Raw genomic sequence first — 22634 nt, 5'->3', positions numbered from 1 at the left:
CCATACTTCTCCTCTTCTCAGTGACGTCAGACTCGTTGGGTCACGCTGTGCTCTACCTGTACTGGAAATGGCTTTTACAATATGTCTATGAATAATCAGAACAAGACTCCATTGGCTTACATTGTAAAAGAGACTTCCAGTTCACATATAGCGCATAAAGTGATCCGGATAGTCTGAAGAGCAGTGATTTCACTGAGAAGAGGAGCAGAACGGCGCCGGATCTCAGAGAATGCAGCAGTAGGTGAGTATACTAATGCCCTCACATTACATTACCTGCTTAGATACACACATTTAACATGAAAAAATATTCATGGGAGTGCTTCTTTAACCCCTTCACCCCCAAGGGTGGTTTGCACGTTCATGACCGGGCCAATTTTTACAATTCTGACCACTGTACCTTTATGAGGTCATAACTCTGGAACGCTTCCATGGATCCCGGTGATTCTGACATTGTTTTCTCGTGACATATTGTACTTCATGTTAGTGGTAAAATTTCATTCAAATAGCTTGCGTTTATTTGTGAAAAAAATGGAAATTTGGCAAAAATTTTGAAAATTTCGCAATTTTCCAAATTTGAATTTTTATGCCCTTAAATTACAGAGATACGGCACACAAAAAACTTGATAACTAACATTTCCCACATGTTTACTTTACATCAGCACAATTTTGGAACCAAAATTTTTTTTTGTTAGGAAGTTATAAGGGTTAAAAGTTGACCAGCGATTTCTCATTTTTACAACACCATTTTATTTTTAGGACCACATCACATTTGAAGCCACTTTGAGGGGTCTATATGATAGAAAATACCCAAAAGTGACACCATTCTAAAAACCGCACCCCTTAAGGTGCTCAAAACCACATTCAAGAAGTTTATTAACCCTTTAGGTGCGTCACAGGAATTTTTTTGAATATTTAAAAAAAAATGAACATCTAACTTTTTTTCATAAAAATAATACTTCAGGTTCAATTTTTTTTTTATTTTACCAAGGGTAACAGGAGAAATTGGACTGCAAAAGTTATTGTGCAATTTGTCCTGAGTACGCTGATACCTGATTTGTGGGGGGGGAACGACTTTTCGGCGCATGGCAGAGCTCAGAATGGAAGAAACGCTGTTTGACTTTTTCAATGCAAAATTGGCTGGAATTGAGATCGGACGCCATGTCACGTTTGGAGAGTCCCTGATGTACCTAAACAGTGGAAACCCCCTACAAGTGACCCCATTTTGGAAACTAGACCCCCCAAGGAACTTATCTAGATATGTGGTGAGAACTTTGAACCCACAAGGGCTTTACAGAAGTTTATAACGTACAGCGGTACAATTAAAAAATCATATTTTTTCCACAAAAATGATCTTTTCACCCCAATTTTTATTTTCCCAAGGGTAACAGGACCCTAAAAGTTATTGTGCAATTTGTCCTGAGTACGCTGATACCCCACATGTGGGGGTAAACCACTATTTGAGCGCATGGCAGAGCTCGGAAGGGAAGCAGCGCCATTTGACGTTTTTGTCTGGAATTGAGATCGGACACCATGTCGCGATTGGAAAACCCCTGATGTACCTAAACAGTGGAAACCCCCCACAAATGACACCATTTTGGAAACTAGACCCCCCCAAGGAACTTATCTAGATGTGTGGTGAGCACTTTGAACCCCCCAGTGCTTCACAGAAGTTTATAACGCCCGGGCGTGAAAATAAAAAAATCGTATTTTTTCCACAAACATGATCAATTAGTCCCCAATTTTTTTATTTTCCCAAGGGTAACAGGAGAAATTGAACCCCAAAAATTGTTGTCCAATTTGTCCTGAGTACGCTGACACCCCATATGTGGGAGAAAACTACTGTATGGACACACGTCAGGGCTCGGAAGGGAAGTAGTGACGTTTTGGAATGCAGACATTGATGGAATGGTCTGCGGGTGTCATGTTGCCTTTGGAGAGCCCCTAATGTACCTAAACAGTGGAAACCCCCCACAAATGACCCCATTTTGAAAACTAGACCCCCTAAGGAACTTATCTAGATGTGAGGTGAGCACTTTGAACCCCCAAGTGCTTCACAGAAGTTTATAACGCTCGGACGTGAAAATAAAAAAATCATTTTTTTCCACAAAAATGATATTTTTGCCCCCAATTTTTTATTTTCCTAAGGGTAACAGGAGAAATTGGACCCAAATTTGCAATTTGTCCTGAGTAGGCTGATACCCTACATGTGGGGGTTAAACACTGTTTGGGCGCATGGCAGAGCTTTGAAGGGAAGGACCACCATTTGACTTTTTCAACTCAGAATTGGCTGGAATTGAGATCAGATGCAATGTTGCATTTGGAGAGCCCCTGATGTGCCCAAACAGTGGAAACCCCCAATTCTAACTCCAACCCGAACCCCAACACACCCCTAACCCTAATCTCAGCCCTAACCCTAACCCTAGCCCTAACCCTAATGGAAAAATGGAAATAAATACATTTCTTTTATTTTATTATTTTTCCCTAACTAAGGGGGTGATAACGGGGGGTGTGATTTACTATTTATGGCAGTTTTTATGTTTGGCAGCTGTCGCACGCTAAAAGATGCTTTTTATTGTAAAAATAGTTTTTGCATCACCACATATTGAGAGCTATAATTTTTCCGTATTTTGACCGACCGAGTCATGTGAGGTCTTATTTTTTGCGGGACGAGTTGACGTTTTTATTGGTACCATTTTTGGGCACGTGACATTTTTTGATCGCTTTTTATTCCAATTTTTGGGACGCAGAATGAACAAAAACCAGCGTTTCATGAATTTCTTTTGGGGGGGTGCGTTTACACCGTTCCGCGTGCGGTAAAATTGATAAAGCGGTTTTATTCTTCGGGTCAGTACGGTTACAGTGATACCTCATTTAGGTCGTTTTTTTTATGTTTTGTCGGTTTTATGCAATGAAAACTATTTTATATAAAAAATAATTATTTTTGCATCGCTTTATTCTGCGAGCTATAACTTTTTTATTTTTTCGCTGATGATGCTGTGTAGTGGCTCGTTTTTTGCGGGACAAGATGACGTTTTCAGCGGTACCATGGATATTTATATGCGTCTTTTTGATTGCGCGTTATTACACTTTTTGTTTGGCGGTTTGATAATAAATCATTATTTTTTACTTCGTTTTTTATTTTTTAAGGGGTTCGCTTAAGGGGTTAACTAATGGGACAGTTTTATAGGGCGGGTCGTTACGGATGCGGCGATACCTAATATGTGTACTTTTATTGTTTGTTTTGGGGTTTTTTTATTTCCAAAAAATGGATTTATTTGGGGGAATATTTGTTTGTTTTTTTTCTAATTTATTTGGCGATTTTTATTTTTACACCTTTTTTTTATTTTTTTTTTTTACTTTATTACATAGTCCCAGGAGGGACATCACTGTCCTGTGACAGATCGCTGATCTGTCACATCACAGATCACTGTGACAGATCAGCAATCTGTCACAGGCATTGAAGAAGACTTCCTCTTCCCTGCGCTTTGCAGGCACTGAGGAAGCCAGCTTCCTGCAGGCCCCCGAAGGCCCCCGTCGCCATCTTGGATTCGGGGGCCTGCAGGAAAGGAGCCCCCCGCCGTAGCGCTGCACATTGCGCTGCCGTGGGGGGCTCAGGGAAGCACAGAGGGAGCCCCCTCCCTGCCGATGCTTCCCTTTAACCCCCGGTACACCGCGATCATGTTTGATTGCGGTGTGCAAGGGGTTAACGTGTCGGGGGCGGTCCGTGACAGCTCTGGATGCTTGTAATTTTGACTCCAATTGTAATAAACTATCTACTAAAAGATGCTCCACATCATCTTATACTGCAGTTATTACATGTAGAAATATAACATATAAAGTAAAACTGAGATAATAACTTGGCAGGACCCTTTTCCGGTGGCCTCGTCACTAGTCCATGGCCACCATATAGGAGCCCTGCAAAGGGCTTCCTACCTGATGGAAATTTCAGTGTCTCTTCTGATTTGTAGACCTGTCACAGCATCATCATTGCAACATGTCACAAGCATGGTGACACTCAGACCCTACTAAGCAGAGGAGCCCAGAATGCCATCAGGTAGGAGGCGGTTTGTAGGACTCCTGTCCGATGGCCATGGACTACTACCGTTGCCACTAGAGCAGGGTCCTGCAAATCGATTTGCTCATCTCCAATATGAAGTTATTTGCTTTCCAAAGTGAGTACTGCATTATATTTTTTTACAGATACTGTACACCCCTGTGTAGGGAGATTCTAGGAAATAAATATAACCACTTTGGATGGATTTTAAGACATCTTCCACCCCTTACACCTTTAGATTCATAGTGTTTAGAGAAGTTGTGTAGAACGGAACTACTGGTGATCTATCTGCAACTGTGCTGCATGTGATGCATTGCTTTTTTTCTGTTGGAGTTTTTAGCTGACTATGCCAGGTGTTAGACCACCAACCATCTCATCATATTGGTGACCTATCTTATGGATTGTTTATCAATAGGTCAATTCTGGACACTTCATTTAGATCCTTAATCTCAGATAAAAAAAAAAACATTTGTAACCATAGAAAATAGGAGTGTGGAGACAACATGCTCCTGATCTATGGTTCTGTAAAGCACATTGTGTGCCTGTGTCCTTCCCCTTCCCTTAATGCTGGCATCCTTTATCTCTTTCCTCTTATCTCATGTCTCCTTTGTTTTCTCTTTGTCAATCCACCCTTAAGCCCCCGTCACACACAGCGATCTCGCTAGCGAGATCGCTGCTGAGTCACAAGTTTTGTGACGCAACAGCGATCTCACCAGCGAGATCGCTGTGTGTGACACTTATCAGCGACCAGCCCCCCTGCCGGGTATCACTGATCGTGCTTGAATGGCCTGGTCATTTTTTTTGATCGTTTGTCTCCCGCTGGCATGCGTGTGGCAGACGGGAGACCAGCGATCAGCGAACTGGAGCTGGTAACCAAGGTAAACATCGGGTTTCTAAGCGCCGCCCGGCGCTTAGAAACCCGATGTTTACCTTGGTTACCAGCTCCCTGCACCAGCGCGCTGGTATCTTAACATACACTGTGGGTAACTGAGCGACGTGCGTCGCTTGTTTACCCGCGTGTTGCTGTCCTGATCGCTGCTGAGATCTGCCTGCTTGGCAGCTCACCAGCAATCATGTAGCTCTGTATCTGCAGCCTGTTTAATACCTTGCTTATTTTGGTTTCCTTCTCTTCTCTGCATTAGACAATTTATTAATGATCTGAAGAATAGTTTTAATTATCAGCAGTGGTTGTAGTAGTAGCAGTGCTGTCAATTGCTTTGATAGCTTTTAAATCTATGGCACAATTTGGTACATACAGCTGTCATAAGCATGGTTACCAAATGTCCTGAATATCATAGTATTCCTGGACTGAAGGGGGGTTGGGTATAAACTCCGGGTGGGCCGGTGGCATTCCCAGGAGGGCCACAGGGCTTCCCAAGAGAAACAACTTTGGGATGTAAGACTTAAACATCCCCAGAAATGTTGCCAATGCATAGGTAGGCACGAAAGAAGTGTCATAATGGCATAGCATTCACAGTGATGAGATACTTTACCTTTAATAATACTTATTCTTAGTATTACGATCCCTTTACACCAGACGATAATCAAACAATCGTTTATAAGAAAGCTCGTTCCTGATTATTGGCTTTATAGGCATAACACCCATCACCAAATAGGTAAAATGTTACTTCATCGGCTGCAGAAGCATTTGGGCATTCCTCACTTCCATGGCAATCCGTCTGAAGGTCTAGATGTAAAACCGAAACGTTATGAATTTTGGGATTTCTTCAATATTTCTGCATATTATAAGAGTGCCGGAATTTTTGATGTTTATATACATAACAAGTAGTGATAAGCAGATTGATTCATGTTGACCTGGCATTGAGTCCAGTCCACAATGGCATTCGGTTTTCATTTCTGTGCCTGGTATCTTGGATCACCTGCTAGGCCTCGTGGGGCAACACTTCATGACTTCATGGTGCAGCACAATTAATGATATTTGGTAAAACCTCGTGACTAGACATCACATCGCCGTGATATTGTGAAGTATGGTAAGTGCAAGAGGTGCTCAGGATGCCAGGCCAATGTTGTTCGGTACGAAAGTGAAGACGGCTTGTACTTCAAAGAATGCCAGGTACTTCATAAAAAAAAAAATAGCAAACAGAAAAGGAAAAAGTCCAAAGCGGTTTTTACAAGTCATATAAAAAGACATCTTAAAGACAGACTTAGGCTGGGGTCCCATTAGCGTATGGCATCTGATGATTCTCTCACGCGAGTACATCGGATGCAATACACTAATGACCCTTGGCTCCTGCTCTGCTGCCAGCGTAAGCCAAGTGTCAGTGCGCTGACCACAGCTGTGGAGGAGAAAAATTAATTTCTACACCTCCTCTGCTGCCATCGTCCAAGGATATGATGAAAGTAAAAGACCGGTCATAAGGAGCGCAAGCGACGCAGTTCAGCTGGCATTAAAAGTCTTCATTTATTAGTTTCCACAATGCGTTTCAACGGAATAGCTCCATCTTCCTCAGGTGGCAGTTATGATAACGGCGCCAGCATGGGAGGAGAGTAAAGGCTTTTTTGTTTTATCGGGTATGAAAAGTAGTTGTCCAAGTAGTGGACAACTTCTCTAAATCCTCATATTTCTTGTAGACATCCATTTTGCTGTTGTAGATAAACCTATAGTTGAAATTGTATACTAATGAGTTGCAAGTGCACAGGATGTGCCTTGCACTTACAGCTCTAACGTGCCCACTGCCTGCCTCCTGTCTCTCAGTGACCGATCACTGAAACATGAAAGTTTCCTACCAGTCAGACAATAGGCAGCAGGTGAAGAAAAGGCAGAGAAGTGTCAACCCATACAATTTCAACAAAGGATTTCTCAAAAACAGCAAAATGAATTTCTGCAAGAAAGGTAAGAATTTAATAAGTATTAAAGGACTTACATGTCGTCCGTTTGGGGGATGAGCAAACTCTCATCAGAGCAAGAGTCATTGTGAAGGAAGTGGGGAAGGTGAGCTGTAACATCACATATTGTGACTGGTGATCCTATGATATCTGCTGTGTACAGAGGTGTTGCCTGTCATAATTCTGTCTGAAATGATAATTACAGTGAAGTATAAGTCAAAAAAAGTTCTAGTTTTTAACCCCTTCAAGACATGCACCATACATGTACAGCACACGTTGTATCTCTCACTGTGATGTGGGCTCCGGCGCTGAGCCCACATCATTCCCGGCATATGTCAGCTAACAGCCGCGAGTGGAATCGCGATCCACCCACAGCTGTAAACCTGTTAAATGCTGCTGTCAATCTGACAGTGGCATTTAATGTGATCGCAGCAGACACCCATGGTTGTCATTGCCGGATTGCTATGAGCGCCGCCCAGTGGTCGGCACGCATAGCAAGTGAGCATTCCTGCTACACACAGGCAATCTGGTCATCGCCTGTGTGTAGCTGGGGCAATCAGATTATCACCTGTGTGTAGTACAGGCGATCAGAAGACTATCATGGAGACTATTGAAGCAAGTGAAAAGTAAAAAAAAAGTTTTAAAAATTTTAAAAAATTAAAGTTCAAACACCTCCCTTTCGCTCATTCAAAATAAAGCAATTAAAAAGAGAAAAAAAATACACATTTGGTATCACCGCGTTCAGAATAATCAGATATAAAAATAATTAACCCTATCGGGGTAACAAAAAAAATGTAACAACGCCAGATTTACGTTTTTTGGTCGCCACAAATGGGCGATCAATCGTATCTGGACCACCCAGCCCCACATCACGAAAAATGGAGACGCTTTTGTTTTTTTTTAACAAACTTTGGATTTTTTTTTTCACCACTTAATTAAAATAAGAACCTATACATGTTTGGTGTTGATGAACTCGTAATGACCTGGAGAATCATAATGGCAGGTCAGTTTTAACATTTGGTAAACATGGTAAAAAAAAAAACAGTTGTGGAATTGCACTTTTTTGCAATTACACCGCACTTGGAATTTTTGGTGGTGTTCGAAAGTACAACTAGTCCCGCAAAAAAACAAGCAATCACATGGCCATATTGACTGAAAAATAAAAAAAAAGTTATGGCTCTGGGAAGCAGGGGAGCAGAAAACAAATGCATAAATTAAAATGGTCTGCGGCGTGAAGGGGTTAATGTTAGATTTATTTTTTTATTTTTCAGTGTAGATAATGATATGGAAAACTGAAAAAATCAATGTAAAAAAAAGCATTTATTTTTGAATGACACATAAATTCTCAGGTTCATAAATTCAAAATTACTGCTTGCTGTCGCTGATTTGTAATTAGGGATGAGTCGACCTGTGGAAGTTTGGGTTCTCTCGCTCTGTCTCCCAACTCCCCCCCCCAACTCCTAAAATTGCAACGGACTTCCGGGAAATGTTCGGCATTTAGCACCGGCGTTTAAGTTTAGATTCGCTCATCTCTAATAAGAATCCTTTAAATGGAATGGGTTCACAATCTAAAAACAAAAGACTGTGGGGTTTTTTACACAGAGTACATGAATGCACGACTGTGAGACGTGGACTGTATTTACACACTTCTAAAAGTTATTAAGTGTAACTGATTTACTAATGACTCACCAAATGTTCTTGTCATTTCTCGTATCTCTGGTGCCTGGAACCATTCGCCCCATTGTTGAGTATGTTTGGAAGAAGTGACCTGATCAGTCTTCAGGCGGCTTCTTCTTGGAAGCCGCCACTATCTTATGTATGAAATTTTAAAAAAACAATGTTGTGAGAAAGGTGCCACAAAAACGACAAAATTAGACGCCAAAGATAATTCTTCAGGAAAAAGCCGGCAGTCGTTTTCCTAAAGTGTGTTTTGTTTCAAAAACTCTGCGGGTACGCCAGTGTCTAAACAACATAGTGTGCACATACCCTGAGGGTTTGTGCAGACGACCATATTGTCAGAGTGCCATTCAACAAAACATCAGCTCACACTAGGACCAATGTTTTTCTATGGGGCCGTGCACACCTTCTTTTTTTTTTTTTTTTTTCCCTAGGACCAAGTCTGCAAGGTAAAAATCGCAGCATGCATGATTGCCTTCTGATATTCAGATCGCACTCAACCATTCAAGTCAGTGAGTCTGTGGAAAAATTCTGATGGCACTCAGAAGAAATATGAGTAAGGCCGGGGTCACACATGCGAGTGTGATGTGAGAAACTCGTGCGAGTCTCTGGCATCAATACCCGGCATTGCTGCCGGCACTCGGACCGAGTGTGTGGCTACATGTATTTCTATGCAGCCGCACACTCCGGTACCAAGTGCTGGCAGCAATGCCGGATATTGATGCGAGAGACTCTCATGAGTTTCTCGCATTGTACTTCTCTAGTGTGACCCCAGCCTAAGGTCCGATTTTCAAAGATTGGAGATGATGGAGAATTTTTTCCGAAAAAAAAAAAAAAAAAAAAAAAAAAAAAAAAAAAAAAAATCTGAGCATACTTTGATCAGAGTGTGATTAGCATAATCGTCCTTGATTTTCTTGGCTGACCCTAGCCTAACAAGGTGTGTTTCTGAAAATCCAAAAACGTGGTTGTGGATTAGGAGAGGGATTGGTCTTAATTTTTCAACCAGAAAATTGCTTTCTAGCTTTCAAGCAGTCGGAAATGTGTCAAATGTATTTGGAGATTTGCCTTTTTATAAATCATTTCTAATTTGTCACCATTCATTACAACTCGCTTTTTATAGACAGTCCTATATGAAACCCTGAATTAATACCTGTTGGCCAAAGCGTAATGTACAACCATATTGTAACATGCTATATTCTAGTCAATATGTTACCTGTATTATATTTTACTGCATACTGTATGGTATGTATGTTGGTTTCACCTTGTATCATGTAATGGCATGGATATATCGGAATCTCAATTGTTTTTTAGATTTCCCTTCCTTACTTCAATTGTGACTATTTATCACAAGGTTTTCAATATCTATTGTATTGAGAAACACATGTCGATGTTATCAGTCTAGACATATGTACGGAAAAATATCGCCAATTGTAATTCGGATCAACATTGTGTCCTTGGATGGACATGGTCTTATCTATGGGAGCCTTTTGATGTCACATCAGATAACACCAACCATAAAACTGACTGCACAAGAATCCATGGGACTAGTTTTGCCATAAGGTTCTTTCTAGATTTATGGAGTATGCCAGAGTTAAAAAAAAAAAAAAAACAATTAGGTCTATTCCATTTCTTGATTAAACACAGACTAGCTGAATCCTTCGAAGTCTTTTTTTTTTTTTCCCTGCATGAGTCCTCATTAGAACTACATTCTGCATAACTGCAAAATTCCTGGCATCCCAGCTTTACCCGTCTTCAACTCCTGAACCAGCTGGTTTGCTCTTCTCCATTGTCAGGGACTTTGCAGTGATGTAGAATTGTAGTTTTAATGATGACTCATGCAGGGAAAAGAGAACTACCTGATTCTTTATAGAGCTTAGAAGGTTTCAGTTAGTCAGTTTTTGTTCATGTGATGTGTTAGACCTAATGAAAAAGATTAATTAGGAAGAATGACAGAATGAGCAATTGTAAGTACGCAGTGCTACATACAGTGGCATGTAAAGGTTTGGGCACCCTTTGTCAAAATTAATGTCATTAGGAACAGTTAAGCAAGTTGAAGATGAAATGATCTCGATCTCTAAAAAGACCTAAAGTTAAAGATGACACATTTCCACCGTATTTAGGCAAAAAAAACACATCCTAGATATCACTGACCAATTCCATTTGCAAATCTTTATTCATTACACATGTAATGCATTGAGAGCAATAAAACAAAATTTTAATTTATAATAATCATTTTTAATATCCCATGAAATGTGATTGACTTGGATTTACACTGTGTTGTTTATGTATACCCTTTATTTTTTTGAGCAGTGTATGTATGTATATTATATTGTGTGCATGTGTGTGTGTGTGTATATATATATATATATATATATATATATATATATATATAATATATATACACTCACTGGCCACTTTATTAGGTACACCTGTCCAACTGTGTGTTATGACTTAATTTCTAATCAGCCAATCACATGGCGGCAACTCAGTGCATTTAGGCATGTAGACATGGTCAAGACAATCTCCTGCAGTTCAAACCGAGCATCAGTATGGGGAAGAAAGGTGATTTGAGTGCCTTTGAACGTGGCATGATTGTTGGTGCCAGAAGGGCTGGTCTGAGAATTTCAGAAACTGCTGATCTACTGGGATTTTCACGCACAACCATCTCTAGGGTTTACAGAGAATGGTCCGAAAAAGAAAAAAAATCCAGTGAGCGGCAGTTCTGTGGCCGGAAATGCCATGTTGATGCCAGAGGTCAGAGGAGAATGGGCAGACTGGTTCGAGCTGATAGAAAGGCAACAGTGACTCAAATTGCCACGCGTTACAACCAAGGTAGGCAGAAGAGCATCTCTGAACGCACAGTGCGTCGAACTTTGAGGCAGATGGGCTACAGCAGCAGAAGACCACACTGGGTACCACTCCTCTCAGCTAAGAACAGGAAACTGAGGCTACAATTTGCACAAGCTCATCGAAATTGGACAGTAGAAGATTGGAAAAACGTTGCCTGGTCTGATGAGTCTCGATTTCTGCTGCGACATTCGGATGGTAGGGTCAGAATTTGGCGTAAACAACATGAAAGCATGGATCCATCCTGCCTTGTATCAACGGTTCAGGCTGGTGGTGGTGGTGTCATGGTGTGGGGAATTTTTTCTGGGCACTCTTTGGGCCCCTTGGTACCAATTGAGCATCGTTGCAACGCCACAGCCTACCTGAGTATTGTTGCTGACCATGTCCATCCCTTTATGACCACAATGTACCCAACATCTTATGGCTACTTTCAGCAGGATAATGCGCCATGTCATAAAGCTCGAATCATCTCAGATTGGTTTCTTGAACATGACAATGAGTTTACTGTACTCAAATGGCCTCCTCAGTCACCAGATCTCAATCCAATAGAGCATCTTTGGGATGTGGTGGAACGGGAGATTCGCATCAGGGATGTGCAGCCGACAAATCTGCGCCACTGTGTGATGCCATCATGTCAATATGGTCCAAAATCTCTGAGGAATGCTTCCAGCACCTTGTTGAATCTCTGCCACGAAGAATTGAGGCAGTTCTGAAGGCAAAAGGGGGTCCAACCCCTTACTAGCATGGTGTACCTAATAAAGTGGCCAGTGAGTGTATATATATAGTGTGTGTGTGTGTGTGTGTGTGTGTATTTAAAAATTACAAAAAGGAAAATGAGTCAATGCAAAAGTGTGGGCAACCCTGCTGATTTGTGTGCCCAGGTAACCTTGTGCCACAAAACAGCTGCCTAGTATTCTGAAAATGAAAATAGTGGAGACCCAAAAAGCAGTAGAAGGTTGTAAGAAGATAGCAAAGCATTTTCAAGTTGCTCTTTCCTCAGTTCAAAATGTAATTAAGAATTTGCAGTTACCAGGAACAGTGGAAGTCAAGACAAGATCTGGGAGACCACGCAAAATCTCAGTGATAGATACTCGTAGGATTGCTAGAGAGGCAAATTACAACCCCTGCTTGACTGCGAAAGACCTTCAGCAGATTTAGCAGACTCTGGAGTTGTGGTACATTGTTCTACTGTTCAGAGATACCTGAACGAATGTGGCCTTCATGAAAGAGTCATGAGGAGAAAACCTCTCCTGCGTCCTCACCATAAAATGCAGCGTCAGAATTATGCAAAAGAACATCTAAACAAGCATGATTCATTTTGGAAGGTACGTCCTGTGGACCGATGAGGTTAAAATAGAACTCTTTGGTCACAATGATCATATGAATGTGTGGAGAAAAAAGGGGACAATTTCAGGAATGAACATCTCGACAACTATTAATCATGGGGGTGGAGCAATCATGCTTTGGGGGAAGAATTGATTCAATGAAATTTCAACAAACTCTTGATGCAAGCATAACATCATCTGTAAAAAAGCTGAAGTTGAAAAGAGATTGGACTTTATAAATGGATAATGATCCTAAACTCATGTCAAAATCCACAATAGACTACCCCAAAAGGCGCAAGCTGAAGGTTTTACAATGGCCCTCACAGTCCCCTGATCTGAATATTATTGAAAATCTATGGCTAGACCTCAAAATAGTAGTGCATGCAAGACGAACCAGGAATCTCACAGAACTGGAAGAATTTTACAAAAAGAATTGCTGAAAATCCCTCAAACAAGAATTAAAAGACTCTTAGAGTATGTTTCCACGGGCCGGATTGCCGGCGCTTTGGACGCTGCGGAAACCCTGCTCCTCCCAAAGAGCCACCCCCTTTTGTACGTGCGGTGATACCGCATGTGTTCAATGAACGCATGCGGTATCACTGCATCGTATCCATAGACTGGGCTATTTATCTTGCGGAGACGGCGCATCTCCACAAGATAAATAGACATGCTGCGGTCTATAAAGACACAACGCATAGTGGAGATGGGATTTCATAAAATCTCCTCCACTATGCTGCAACATCTAGATGCTGGCAAAACCAAAGGAAAAACAATGTATGTATATACCCTAATGAAAATCAATAAGTAAAAAAGCAAGTGCATTAAATAACATAGGGTACTTGGTAAACACTATTTTGATCAAAAAAGTATAAAGCTGTCCCACCACGGCAAGGTGTACCCATTTGAGACAGTAACTACACTAACGGTTAAAACGGTTTAACCGTTAGTGTAGTTACTGTCTCAAATGGGTACACCTTGCCGTGGTGGGACAGCTTTATACTTTTTTGATCAAAATAGTGTTTACCAAGTACCCTATGTTATTTAATGCACTTGCTTTTTTACTTATTGATTTTCATTAGGGTATATACATACATTGTTTTTCCTTTGGTTTTGCTTGCTCTTATGGCCAGTGTGAACATGCTTTTACATCATGCATGTCATTCAAGTCTACTCCAGTTCAGTTTTTTTGTTTTTTCTTCAGCATTTTTGTATTCAGTACAAATAGGGTGTGGCCTCCTTTCTACTGAGCTGTGTAGTTCACTTATAGTCCCTCTGAAGCTGGGTGTCCGTTTGGGACCCAGAGACTCTGCCACTATTCACACTAGGTAGGTTTTAACCGTTAGTGTAGTTACTGTCTCAAATGGGTACACCTTGCCGTGGTGGGACAGCTTTATACTTTTTTGATCAAAATAGTGTTTACCAAGTACCCTATGTTATTTAATGCACTTGCTTTTTTACTTATTGATTTTCATTAGGGTATATACATACATTGTTTTTCCTTTGGTTTTGCTTGCTCTTATGGCCAGTGTGAACATGCTTTTACATCATGCATGTCATTCAAGTCTACTCCAGTTCAGTTTTTTTGTTTTAACATCTAGATGCTGCGGAATGGATGCTGTGGCTTTATGCAGCGTCCAATCCGCAGCAATTCCTGACGTAATCTGGCCTGTGGAAACATACTCTTATCTGGCTGCAAAAAGTGTTTACAAGCTGTGGTAATTTTAAAAGGGGATGCTAGCAGGTGCTAACCATGCAGAGTTCCCAAACATTTACATTGGCCCATTTTCCTTTATGTAATTTTTAAAATGTAAAAGATGAAAATATATAATTTTTTTTTTTACTAAATTACAAAGGCAACATGTCATCTTTAACTTTAGGCCTTCTAGAGATCATTTCATCTTCCACTTGCTTAACTGTTCACAATAACCATTATTTTGAATAGGCGTGCCTAAACTTTAAATGCCACTGTAATATGATGATTGCAATATATTAAGAGGATAAACATTGGAGTGCTTCTTTAAGTTTATCCAGCTAATCGGACTACTGTTTACTGTAGTAGAAATATGTAGACAATTCAATATTATATGCTGCTGGTAATTTACCACTTATTTAATTCAACAGGAAAATGGGCAAAGAAGATATGGAGGTCCTCCTCCTGGGTGGGAAGGACCACCTCCTGAACGAGGATGTGAGATCTTTATAGGCAAACTTCCCCGTGATCTTTTTGAAGATGAACTTATACCATTATGTGAAAAGGTAAAGTAATGATCTATTAACTAAGGGCAACTATGTAATCAAAACATCTAGTGCATAGAGAAGTACGTACTGGCTGATTATTTCTTTGTAAAATGGCTTATGGGTTGAATTCCCATGATGCCTGCTTGCATTTTGAAGTTGTAAGAATGTAAGTCTAAATGTGAGATATCCGTGAAATATGTGATGAGTAGGAATGAGCGGACTTATGGAAGTTCAGGTTCTCTGAGTTCAACCGAACATTAGTCCAAAGTTCGGTTCAGAACCTCACCTGAAGTTGCACCTTAACCCCATAGAAACCAATTTGGACCTGAACTTTGGATCTGTAATATCTCTCTCCCTCTCCTCCCCAGATACCCAAACTGTAAAATGAACTTCCTTTAAAAGTCCATGTTCGGTGATCAGCATCGGACACTAGGTATCAGGTATGAACCCTGACCTTTATAGTTTGGGTTTGCTCATCTCTAGTGATGAACCAAAGTCTTATGCGCCAGGCTCCCTTTCATGGCTCAACTCGTATATCTATATTGGTCATATGAAAAGAGATTTTACAGACTCTTTAACAGCAAAATAGTTTTTTTTATCGGTCCCTTTAAATTGTTAAAGGTACAATTATTTATAAAGATTTTCAACATATTGAGTTTGATTCATGAAGTATGCAAGACTAATGGGCATGCCAGAGTTCAAAGCAGGTAATTCATCCTGAATCGCATGCCACTGAATAAATTAGGCATATCTTAACAGTGAATCTTGGGGACTGTAATATGTTTCTGGTATATATTATCCCACTAAAGATGTGTAATATTTGACAAAATTGTCGGGTGGCTTTGTGATGGCTCACCCGACCTATGCTTTGCTCATTTTTGGCAGATCTGCTCGATACTGGTGTGAAGATGCCAGAAGTCGAAAAAATGTTAAAGTCACACAACTTTTGTACAACGTAGAGTGTTTTACTCCAGATTTGGAAAGACTTTGAAGAATTGGGGCCAAAAATTAAAAGTTGAACTGTAAATTATTAAAGAACTTCCATTTTTATGTTTTTTTAAATTGAATGTGTGTATATGTGCATGTAATGTGAGTGTATTTATATACTCACCGCTGCTCTCTTCGGGTGTCCAGTGCCGTTCTTCTTCTGTTCTCAATGATGTCACCGCTCTGCAGACTCTCTGGGTCACTCTGCGCTCTGAGTGATCTGAAAGTGACTTTTACAATGTAAGTCTATGGAGCAGCAGAACGAGGATCCATAGAATTACACTGTAAGGCCAGGGTCACACTAGCGTATGGCATCGTATACGATATACTAATGAACCTCGGCTCCTGCTCTGCTGCGAGCAGGAACCGAGTGTCATGCATCTGTGCTCCGAGCCTCTGGCACAGAGTGAATAGGAGCACAGCTGGGGAGGAGACAGAAATTAGTTTATCTCCTCCATTGCCGGGGTCAGCATATATCGCACAGCACTCGGATGATATCCAAGTGATGTGCGCTGTGTCACTCGCGCCCATAGACTTATATGGGTGCAAGTGAGCCGAGACTCGGCCGAGTGTCAGTGCAAATTGCAGTAAGCTGCGATATCTCTCTCTCTCTCTCTCTCTCTCTCTCTCTCTCTCTCTCGTAGAATATGGGCGAGAAAAAAATGGTGATGGAGCTGCCCTGTACATTAACAGTGGTCCGAGTGCTATGCGATGTTTTTCACATATCACTCATTCGTATTCAACGCAAATGTGACCCCGACCTAAAGGAGACTTCTGGCTCACACAGAGCATAGAGTGAGCCGGCTATTCGTAACTGCGGTGTTGTCACTGAGAAAGGAAGCAGAACAGCGCTGGACAGTGGAGAAACCAGCGGTAGTTGAATGTATTAGTACACTGAAATTACATTACATGCACATGTACACACATTTAATAAAAAAATACACAAGTGCTTTAACAAGGGCCAAGAGCAACAATAATATTGCATTTGTCAAATGGAGGAAGAAAAATAAAAAAAAGTTGAAAAGGCAAATTTAAATAGAATGCCAAGCCACTACTTATTTAAGAATGCATATTTTGTTATAAATTAATCAAATAAGTAGTAGTCACCTTGGTAATCCTCTGCTACTCTTGTTGCAACACTTTCAGGTCAACAGCCAAATTTGTATGTCTTGCTCCATAAGGACAAAAATGCGATCCCAGCAGCCAATCACTGGCTTCTCAAAATAGCGTAAAAAATAACATAAGTAATACTTAAGTAAGCGATTCCCTTATTCTGAGTCCTCCATCCGTCCTGCTCCATCTAAACAGAACTGTGACTGCAGGACCCAATCACAGGTTCCGGTTGTGACCCATACAGTTGTGGCCAAAAGTATTGACACCCCTGCAATTCTGTCAGATAATACTCAGTTTCTTCCTGGAAATGATTGCAAACACAAATTCTTTGGTATTATCTTCATTTAATTTGTCTTAAATGAAAAAACATAAAAGAGAATGAAGCAAAAAGAAAAACATTGATCATTTCACACACAACTCCAAAAATGGGCCAGACAAAAGTATTGGCACCCTCAGCCTAATACTTGGTTGCACAACCTTTAGCCAAAATAACTGCGACCAACCGGTTCTGGTAACCATCAATGAGTTTCTTACAATGCTCTGCTGGAATTTTAGACCATTCTTCTTTGGCAAACTGCTCCATGTCCCTGATATTTGAAGGGTGCCTTCTCCAAACTGCCATTTTTAGATCTCTCCACAGGTGTTCTATGGGATTCAGGTCTGGACTCATTGCTGGCCACCTTAGAAGTCTCCAGTGCTTTCTCTCAAACTATTTTCTAGTGCTTTTTGAAGTGTGTTTTGGGTCATTGTCCTGCTGGAAGACCCATGACCTCTGAGGGAGACCCAGCTTTCTCACACTGGGCCCTACATTATGCTGCAAAATTTGTTGGTAGTCTTCAGACTTCATAATGCCATGCACACGGTCAAGCAGTCCAATGCCAGAGGCAGCAAAGCAACCCCAAAACATCAGGGAACCTCCACCATGTTTGACTGTAGGGACCGTGTTCTTTTCTTTGAATGCCTCTTTTTTTTTTTCTCCTTGTATAAGAGAAAACAAGGGCGGGGGCGCAGACATAGGGCTTCACCTGGTATAAATCAATTAAAATATAAAAGCACTCTGGAGTACTCACCCTTTATGGGTTGTGTTCAGACACAACCACTCTCAACGTTTGTTGCAGTCATATAGCTGCTGCAGAGCTCGTGCAGGTGGACAGTGTCCACTAGGTATCATCAGTTGAGGATCCAAGAAAAGCACTTCTGAGCATCCGCGCTGCTTTAGTGATAAGCATTCTTCAGAAATCCATATAAATCTTTCAAGTTCTTTATTATATGTACTACAGAAACTACGCATTTCGAGGTGACAAACCGCACCTCTTCTTCAGGTTACAGTACAGAGTTGTAGTCTTCTGACTTCATAAAGCCATGCACATGGTCAAGCAGTCCAGTGCCAGAGGCAGTAAAGCAACCCCAAAACATCAGGGAACCTCCGCCATGTTTGACTGTAGGGACCGTGTTCTTTTCTTTGAATGCCTCTTTTTTTTCTCCTGTAAACTCTATGTTGATGCCTTTGCCCAAAAAGCTCTACTTTTGTCTCATTTGACCAGAGAACATTCTTTCAAAATGTTTTAGGCTTTTTCAGGTAAGTTTTGGCAAACTCCAGCCTGGCTTTTTTATGTCTCAGGGTAAGAAGTGGGGTCTTCCTGGGTCTTCTACCATACAGTCCCTTTTCATTCAGACGCCGACGGATAGTACGGGTTGACACTGTTGTACCATCGGACTGCAGGGCAGCTTGAACTTGTTTGAATTTTAGTCGAGGTTCTTTATCCAACATCCGCACAATCTTGCGTTGAAATCTCTTGTCAATTTTTCTTTTCCGTTCACATCTAGGGAGGTTAGCCACAGTGCCATGGGCTTTAAACTTCTTGATGACACTGCGCACGGTAGACACAGGAACATTCAGGTCTTTGGAGATGGACTTGTAGCCTTGAGATTGCTCATGCTTCCTCACAATTTGGTTTCTCAAGTCCTCAGACAGTTTTTTGGTCTTCTTTCTTTTCTCCATGCTCAATGTGGTACACACAAGGACACAGGACAGAGGTTGAGTCAACTTTAATCCATGTCAACTGGCTGCAAGTGTGATTTAGTTATTGCCAACACCTGTTAGGTGCCACAGGTAAGTTACAGGTGCTCTTGATTACACAAATTAGAGAAGCATCACATGATTTTTCGAACAGTGCCAATACTTTTGTCCACCCTCTTTTTTTAGGTTTGGTGTGGAATTATATCCAATTTGGCTTTAGGACAATTCTTTTTGTGTTTTTTCATTGAAGACAAATTAAATGAAGATAATAATACCAAAGAATTTGTGTTTGTAATCATTTTCAGGAAGAAACTGAGTATTATCTGACAGAATTGCAGGGGTGTCAATACTTTTGGCCACAACTGTATGTCTGTGACTGGCTGCAATGGTCACATGTCAGTCCAGATGGAGGAGGTAGAACAAAGAATATTAAGGATGCAGGACCAATGCAGTCAGTGATTGATTTTAGTGGCCACATGTCAGTCCAGATGGGCAGAGACTGTTAGGCAATCCAGGAAATGTTGGGAAAAAAACAATGTACTGAAAGATCATTGCAGTGTTTATTCTTTAAAAAAAAAAACCTTTTTAAAAAGATATCTATGTAGCTTGGCCGCAACTCAAACTCCTTGCCATAGACCATTTTTATTATGCATTTGCATTTTCCCTTTTTTTGCATTAGCTTTAGGAATTTTGCCTTTAAAATACTGATTGTATGGTAAAAAAATTATCTGAGAAAATTATTCTCCGCATCCGTACAATTATCAAAACTTGCAAATATTTAATTTTTATCAAAGTACTGAAAACAAAATTCAGAAATTTGTAAACAAAATTAAACAAATTTTGATTTGTGTTGCTATTTTCTGGGTCCTTTATAATCTTTGTATCAATTGATCTGTGTGAGAACTTGTTGATGGTTTTATTGATACCAAATTGGGGTACATGCAGAAAATTTTATTGCTTTTTTTCTTTTCTTTTCTTTATAGTGTTTACCATATGGCTAAATTAATTTTCCATTTTAATATAACAAACTTTTATTAATGTGATGATACCAAATATGTTTTCTTTTAATTATTTCTTTATTTTTAATAGGGGGGGGGAGGGTGTTGCGATAATTCAAAGTTTATTTTATGGTATTTTAAATTTTCTCTTTAATTTTAAAGAAGTACTTTTAGTCCCCTAAATGGACTTGAATTTGTGAGTCTGATCGGTAATTCTATATACAGCAATACAATACCACAGTATTGCAATATTTAGTGATAAGCTTAATTGGAGATTATATTTTTTTTATCAGGTGGATGAGCTTCAAAGGACAACCAAATGGCAAAAACATGAACCTTTAGAATGCCTTCAGCTGCCATCATAACCCATCGGTGCCCTGTGAACATATAGTAGGGGGTCAATGGGAGTTTGTTCATGTGTGCCCTGGTAACAGTTACATTTAAATGCCACTGTCCAAGATTGACAGCAGCATCTAAATGGCTAACAGCAGCGATCAGAGCTAAGCTCCGGCCACTGCTGTTTGAGATAGATGCTGGTTGTGTAACACAGCCAGCATCTACCGCATTTTGGGGGGGAACTCCACTCCTGAGCCCCCTACAAACAAGGTGAGCCCAGTGTTCACATGTACAGTATGTCATTTTACACTAAGGGAGTAAGTGAATAGGAATCTAAGCTGTTTCCTGACAGTGAAGATTAAATGGTTAATGTTTATTCATATATGGTGTTTTATGTCATGTAATTTTATTTTGGCAGATAGGAAGAATCTTTGAAATGAGAATGATGATGGACTTCAATGGAAATAATAGGGGATATGCTTTTGTAACATTCACTAACAGACAGGATGCCAGAAATGCAATCAAACAGCTCAATAATTATGAAATTCGGTAAGTATATTGCTTTTATAACTTTGCAAAATACTTTTTTTTCATTTGTGAGTTTTTTAGTGAGGGATGGATGCCTGTGATTTTGTTTTCATATACATTAAGCGCTTAGAACTTCATGGACATAAACAATTTGGCCCTTACACAAAAATCATAACTTGGCACTCAAAGACTAAAGAGCACATCTGGAATGGCCGGTGCAGCCCCAATTGTAACTTTTTTTTTAACAAAATGTATGCAATTTTAACCACTTAATCACTGGAGCGTTTACCCCATTCCTGGACTTACTGTATATTGGTAAACCTGCTGTTTTTGAGACATAAAAACAAATTAATCAAAATGTTTTATGTAATATGGTATAAGCTCTGGCCATCATGTGTTGCACAAGATTTATATTAAGGGTTGCATTACATAAACAAGCTTCTTTGAGGTAACAGCGGACTTCTGTGAGTGTCAAACATTGAGGTACCACTATGGCAATATACTGCATTTGAAAATTATTGATATAGATAAAGACAACAAAAAAGTAATTCATCAATAATTAGAATAATTATTACATTGGATCATTTTACTCTAAATAGTAAAAATAATAGAATTACTTTAAAATCGTAATAATTTTTTTTTTTTTTTTTTGCAGGAATGGGAGATTGCTTGGGGTCTGTGCCAGTGTGGACAACTGCAGATTATTTGTTGGTGGGATCCCAAAAACCAAAAAGAGAGAAGAAATCTTAGTTGAGATGAAGAAGGTCACAGATGGTGTGCTAGATGTTATTGTCTATCCCAGTGCTGCCGATAAAACTAAAAATCGCGGGTTTGCCTTTGTAGAATATGAAAGTCACCGAGCAGCAGCTATGGCAAGACGGAAATTATTACCAGGTGGGATAAAGGGCCATGTTATTCATAGCAATGAAAAAAATGTACGAGTTTAAACACGTAGATGAAAGAAAAATGTAAAATTGGCAATACACTATATATTATGTCTTATTTTATTTATTTTTTTTGCCGGATTCAGCTGAAGGAGACCAGATCTATACAAAATCTAATCCGTCTACCTTACATCTTAAAGACTATGGACACCTGACATTGTCCAATACAGGGATGATCTGCCTTGGACAATGTCATCATGTTTCAAATTCCCCAATAAAATACTCACAAATGTCATTTTATGGTGTCCCTTTACAGGACGTATTCAGTTATGGGGTCATCCAATAGCAGTGGACTGGGCAGAACCAGAGGTTGAAGTTGATGAAGATACAATGTCATCAGTTAAAATTTTATATGTACGAAATCTTATGCTCACAACAACAGAAGAGGCAATTGAAAAGGAATTTAATAACATCAAACCCGGTAATATACTTTATGACAATTATTTATAAATGTCCATTAAATTATTATGAATGGTCTTAATTTTTCCATTGTCCACCTTAACATCCCAAGCTGCCATTATTTTTCCATATTCCACCTCTGAGTAGTAATAGCAAAATTACTATACCACTGAACATGATCGGCAAAGACTGAGTGAAGCTTATAGTATTTCTGCTTAGAATGTACCTATTTTGCTAAAGTGAATTCTAGAGATCTTGCCTGACATCAATAATAATAATAATCTTTATTTTTATATAGCGCTAACATATTCCGCAGCGCTT

At 40.0% G+C, this 22634-nt stretch overlaps 1 protein-coding gene across 7 annotated transcripts in view; it reads left to right on the top strand.

Moving 5' to 3' along the window:
• The window catches only part of A1CF (APOBEC1 complementation factor), a 107270-nt gene that overhangs the window by 64027 nt on the left and 20609 nt on the right, over nucleotides 1-22634 (top strand). For all 7 annotated transcript variants that reach the window (XM_073548241.1, XM_073548240.1, XM_073548236.1 and 4 more), the window contains 4 exons: nucleotides 14872-15006; nucleotides 20861-20991; nucleotides 21626-21864; nucleotides 22171-22335. In XM_073548241.1, the coding sequence (XP_073404342.1) occupies nucleotides 20879-20991; nucleotides 21626-21864; nucleotides 22171-22335 (517 nt within the window). In that variant the 5' untranslated portion in view covers nucleotides 14872-15006; nucleotides 20861-20878. The remainder of the gene's footprint in view (nucleotides 1-14871; nucleotides 15007-20860; nucleotides 20992-21625; nucleotides 21865-22170; nucleotides 22336-22634) is intronic.

Source organism: Dendrobates tinctorius, unplaced genomic scaffold (assembly GCF_039654945.1).
Source record: "Dendrobates tinctorius isolate UK_male_01 unplaced genomic scaffold, ASM3965494v1 ptg000156l, whole genome shotgun sequence".
Taxonomy (NCBI): domain Eukaryota; kingdom Metazoa; phylum Chordata; class Amphibia; order Anura; family Dendrobatidae; genus Dendrobates; species Dendrobates tinctorius.
The sequence above is the reverse complement of the archived record's forward strand: the minus strand, read 5'-3'. Positions and strand labels throughout refer to the sequence as shown.